Consider the following 6,000-nt stretch of genomic DNA (forward strand, 5'->3'; position numbering starts at 1 on the left):
GAGTTCGGGGAAATTGGAGGGGGAGATGAACCATGAGAGACTGTGGACTCTGAGAAACAAACTGAGCGTTTTGGAGGGGTGGGGGGGGTGAGAGGTTGGGTGAGCCTGGTGGTTGGTATTATGGAGGGCACATATTGCATGGAGCACTGGAGGTGGTGCATAAACAATGAATTCTGGAACACTGAAAAGAAATTAAAAAAAAGAAAAGAAAAAAAATAATTGCCCATTAAAAAAAAAAAAAGAAATCACCATCTTAGTAGGTATATGCTGACCTTAGTCAGCAGGAGATAGGGCTGCTTTTACATAGTGGAGACAGAGAGGCATAGGTGTGGACTCAGGTGAGCCACTGAGACCCTATACACGCTGCCCGCTACTCCGCCACCCAGTGATCGCTATGAACGGGCACGCAGAACAGTGGCCTGAGAAGCTCAGACCCCTCACAAATGAAGGTTTGGGGCACACCACCCAAAGTCACGAGGACCTGCAGTGATTATAGAAGAGTATGAGTGGAGTTTAAAGTAAACAGTCAAAAAGGGAAATGAAGAGTACCATTGGTGACTAACTGAACCCATGGGGACTGTAGTTTGTCCCACTGACCTCCCTGAGAAAAAGAGGCAGAGAATAGTGAGGTAAGTGCTCCCCAAGCTGATAGACGCAGATGTGTGTGGCACGAGGACAGGGCTCTGGTGACCAGGTCAGATCACCCTTTGAGAGAACCTGCCGTGGGAGCAGAGCGGAAGGACAGACACCCTGCCTGCAACACCTTCGCGCCTGTGCTGCAGCACTCCCAGCAAGTCCATGCTTGCCCCGGGCTGCTCCAACCAACGACTGGCCACAGCAGGGTACCAGCACGGGGCAGCCAATAGCATAGGATTCCCCCAACTGATAACATTTTCCCCCGGGAACCCCCCTATTGCCGTAGTTGAGACATTCTAAGAACTGTACTTCAGTCCAAGTTCTTCCCAAATCATTCCTTCTTGAACTCTTCTAGCAGGGGTTAAATTTGTGTCCAGTCTTAAGACCTCAACTCATCATTCTTGCCTCTCCCTTACCCTTCACAAGGATTTCTCCCAATACATCTTTTGCATTCCCAATCCCATTTTGGTTTCTGCCCCTCAGAAGACCAGAACTGACCAAGAGTGGTCCAACCCAAGAGGTGGTAACGTGGAATTTGGAAACTGGATCACTCATCATCCAACTGACAAAGAGTCTGACTGGAATATGGAGCAAGAAGTATGTCTTGCACAAGGTGGGAGCCCAGTGCTGATGATTTCCCCCTGGGAAGTGACTGTTGGAGGGCAACACTCTGGTAATAACTCAGGAATTTGAAAAATATGCTATAAGGGTAGGCAAGAAAGTGTACTTATATAAGAAGCATTTCACCAGGAAGATACCAAAATGCTAAATTTGACTATACCACCTGTATAGTCCACTATATAGTCTATTTTTTTAAATATAAAAGGGAAAATTGACAGAATTATAAACAAAAGTTGGCAAATCCATAATCATAGAGTTTTTGACATCTCTCTTTCTGTAGTGATTGTAGTAACAGTAATTAATAATTTAAAGGTTAGTGGCTAACTGATTGCTTATTAGGTACCAGGTATTTTTCTAAGTACTTTACATATTTTAATTCATTTATTCTTCACAATAACCCTTTGGGATAGATACTTGTGTTGCCTCTGTGGCCAATGAGGAAATTGGAGGTAGAGAGATTAAGAAAATTGTTCAGAGAGGGGTGAGGATACAGAGAGGGGTGAGGGACAAAATGAGTGAAGGGGAGTGGGAGTGGAAGGGATAGGCCTCCTGTTATGGAATGGTGAGTCAGGGGGATGAAAGGCCCAGTGTGGGAATGTCGTCAATGGCACTGTAACAGCGTTGTGTGGAGACCAACGGGAGCTACATTTGTGGTGAGCTCAGCCGAACAAACAGGGTTGTCGAGTCACTGCGTTGTACACCTCAAACTAATGTAATGCTGTGTGTCAACTATGCTTCCATTAAAAAGAGAGAGAGAGAGAGAGAGAGAAATTGCCCAAAGTTAACTAGTTAGCAGCAGAACCAAGATTTAAACCCAGACCGTTTGATTAGTGTTCTCTTCTTATACATGTAAGAGAGGATTATCTGGCAAAACTATGGAGCAATCTGAGGGGTTTGAAGTGGCGGGGGGTGGGGAGGTGGGAGGTTGGGGGAACCAGGTGGTGGGTATTAGAGGGGGCACGGATTGCATGGAGCACTGGGTGTGGTGCAAAAATAATGAATACTGTTACGCTGAAAATAAATAAAAAATAAATTAAAAAAAAATCTTAAAAAAAGACCTGTGGAGCAAAGAAAAAGATCAGCAATGGGGGGCAGGATGGCAGGATGAATAGGCAGGCAGAGCACAAGACTTTTAGGGCAGTGAAAATCCTTCTATGATATTATAATGATGGATACATGTCATTACACATTCATCCAAACCCAGAGAATATACATCACCAGTGAACCCTCAGGTAAACTATGAGCTTTGGGTGATAATGATGTGTAGGTTCATGCTTGGTTAAAAAAAGGTACCACTTGGCTAAGTGATGTCGACAATGGGGGAGGCTGTGCACGTGATATGCAAGGGCATATAGTGTATGGGAAATCTCGGTACCTTCTTCTCAGTTAAAATTGCTCTTAAAAAAATAAAGTCTTCATAAAAAAGTGTTTATTTTATTTTATCCAGCATTTCATGATATCTTGCAGTAGGAGGATTTTTGGTCATCTTGTCCTATACATACTGGAAATATAAGGACTAACAACTTTACAATTAAATTTTATCTATTTTTTTCTGTATTATCTCAAAGGAGGCACTGCCTTATTTAGGCTATTTCAAATCAAGTCCTAAATCTTTTTGCATTATTGTGCTTAGATGACCCTCATCTAAGATATGACCCTCATCTTTGAGATGCTTGGTCTTAGTGGAGGATACAATCAATAACTAAACATAACACTCTCTGAAAATTATGATTTGTGTGAGACCAAGGACCTACACATAGTAGGGTGTGATCAACTCTTCCATAGAAAGTGGCCCAGAAAGACTCATCTCAGAGGAGGTGGTATTTATAAAAACAAAATGAAAACAAAAACCTCTTTTTTCCCCTAATCATAATAATATACAGTTATTTTAAAAAATGTCAATACAAGAATTGTGAAGAAAAAAGTAAAAAGGCAACTCCTACCATCCATAAATAATCATTACTAACCTTTTATTGAAGAAGACACCAGTCAGAAAAGAGTGCTGGGATTAGTTAATATCTATCATAAGCAGAGAGAGTGATATTATAAATATGTGTAGTATGTATAAAGTACATTTTATCCTTATGTATAAAATACATATATATGACAGTGATAAATATATGCCATCCTATTGTATGTTTGTATAGAGTGATTCTATACAATTTATAATTTGTTCATATATAAATTTTGGAAAATTAAACATATTTCTTATTCCTGATTTTGAGTTCATATTTTCTTAATGTTGTCAGAGGCTTGTCTATTTTAGTCATATATTTTTAAAAGATTTTATTTATTTCACAGAGAGAGAGAGAGAGATCAAGAGATCACAAGTAGGCAGGCGGGGGGGAGGGGGTGGGGAAGCAGGCCCCCCAACAAGCACAGAGCCTGATGCGGGGCTGGATCCCAGGGCTCCGAGATCATGACCTGAGCTGAAGGCAGAGGCCCAACCCACTGAGCCACCCAGGCATCCCTATTTCATTCATATTTTCAAAGAACCAACTGAAAAAGCAGGTCTTTGGGAATTTAAAGCATATATTTAAATAATTCAGGGTCAAAGATGAAATCACTTTGGAAATTACAAAGTACTTGAAACTAAACAGAAATACAAACTTGTGAAATGCCGCTAAAGCGAGGTAGGTGGGGGAATAGGGCAACTGAGTGATGGGAATTAAAGAGGGCGCACATGATGTGAAAGGCACTGGACATTATATGCAACTAATGAATCACTGGACACTACCCCCAAAACTAGTGATGTACTCTATGTTGGCTAATTGACTTTAAAGGCAAAAAAGTGATCAAAGGGATATTGTAGCTCAAAACTAAGGAATCAGCATTCAACTAAAAAATTAGAGCAAATGAGTACACCCAAAGAAAATAGAAGGAAATATACAGAAATTAATGAGAAAAAAATTAAAAAGAGAACATCAGTCAAAAGTACCAAAAGTTGGTTATTTCAAAGGATAAATAAAGTAGACAAATCTTTGGCAAGACTGAAGTGTGGGGGGTGGAGCTCGATATCAGAAATGAAATAGAGCATATAACCACACATAGAGTCAGAACGTTCTAAAAAATCATAATTGAGTATTAACGAACCTTGGAGACAAGTCTTCTAAAAATTGTAACTCACTAAATCTGACTCAATAAGAAATAGTAAATAAACTAAAGGCACCTAGAACTACTAAAGACATTGAACGGGTAGCTTAAAATATAACTGTGAAACAGTTGTTGGCTATTGGAGTTTAATCACCTTCCCTCTTGGGATAGGGAATGCCATAGTGTCCTCTTATGTTTCAGAGGAGTTGGAGAGGTTCCAAGTATCTCCACCCTGGTAAAGGGGCTGAGCTTCAGAGTCACAATTAAAATGACTCAGAGAAGTTGAAACTGCTCAGCGACCGGCCAACCCTTTAGATGAATTTATGCAGTTAGGACATTTAAGAAGGTCTTAAACAATGGAATGTTGCCTCTCCTCAACAGGAAGCTGGAAGAAACAAAGGATTGGTTTTTGGTTTTCAAAAGTTCTGAAAGACTAGACAAAACTAGCTAGTGTAACAAAAGCAGCTTCTAAGGGATGCAAAATATGAGCCTTTTACGGAACGTGAGGCCCATTTAAGTCTGAGAGCTCAAAAAAAAATTACTGATTAATTTTGCAAAAAGGCAGGTGAAGGACCTGGGATGCATTCCTACCCAAAGTGCTATGGAACAGCGCTTTATATTGTTACAGTGGGCCACCATGTTCGCTGCACTCATTTCATTCGGAAAAATACCTGTAGGCTTTCAGGCTGACGCGCATCGGCTCCGGGAGTAACTGGCCCCGTGCCCCACTCCCGAGCTTCGGAACCCAGTCGCGGGCTGGAACCCGCAGTTCCGCCTTCCGCCGCCCGCGCCCAGAATCTCCGCAGCCCTCCCGGACGCACAGCGACCCACCTCCTCGGCGTCCTGGCCCAGCGGGATGCCCAGGCTCTTGAGCCCCTCCTGAAGCTCGCGGATGTCCACCACGCCGTCCTTGTTGTGGTCCAGCCTCTGGAAGAGGGTCTCGTAGCGCGTCCGCGGCTCCGCGTCCTGGCAGGCCGCCGCAGGCAGCACGAAGCCCCGCAGCCAGCGTAGCATGGTCCGGGAGGCGAGGGGCGGCCCAGCCCAGGGGGGTCACGGGGACGAGGACTGCCGGGCGCGACGAGGTCCCGCGCGACGGCCGCCGCCTGGTTTCGAGGCGTCCAGGGAGCAAGAGCAGAGGCAGACCCCGGCCCAGCCCAGCTCGGCGCGCAGGGAGTGGCCGCTCCCGCTGCTACCCGGGGAGGAGCTCGCCGGGCGCCGGCCTCCCTGAGAGGCGTGGAGGGGCGGGCCCGGAGCTGCCTGGCAAGGGCAGGAAGTGAGAGGCCGGCGGGTGGGTCTCGGGAGGGGCGTTGGGACCTGGGGAAAGAGTTCCGCTCTTTCTCCGTGAGCTGTCAGAGGTGCAGGTTCGAGGGGGAAACCCCCCAGAGGCCTTGGTTTTGGGCTTCCGCTGATTAAGTGCTGGGGGAGGGGGAGAGAAAGTTCGAAGCTTGGGTTACTCCACTTCAAGCTCCCATACCTAACAGCTTGGAGTCTGCAAACTGCCCACAGGTAGTCAGCCTTCTCTGCATAGACATTTGGGACCCGTCGGGCGGCACAGATCTCGGACTTTTTCCGAGAGGCTCCACAGATACTACCCATCTCTGGACCTGTTTTCTATTGACAAAAATGAGGAAATTGAGTGCTTGCTCTCCT

General features: G+C 44.9%; 1 protein-coding gene across 1 annotated transcript in view; it reads right to left on the reverse strand.

The window, feature by feature from the left end:
* The window catches only part of LOC122900265 (calcium-binding mitochondrial carrier protein SCaMC-1), a 49,602-nt gene extending 44,085 nt beyond the window's left edge, over window positions 1-5,517 (reverse strand). Inside the window, exon 1 of the mRNA XM_044238800.1 lies at window positions 5,182-5,517. Coding sequence (XP_044094735.1) covers window positions 5,182-5,364 — 183 coding nt within the window. The 5' untranslated portion in view covers window positions 5,365-5,517. The remainder of the gene's footprint in view (window positions 1-5,181) is intronic.
* Between the last annotated feature and the right edge of the window lie 483 nt (window positions 5,518-6,000).

Source organism: Neovison vison, chromosome 2 (assembly GCF_020171115.1).
Source record: "Neovison vison isolate M4711 chromosome 2, ASM_NN_V1, whole genome shotgun sequence".
Classification (NCBI taxonomy): Eukaryota; Metazoa; Chordata; class Mammalia; order Carnivora; family Mustelidae; genus Neogale; species Neogale vison.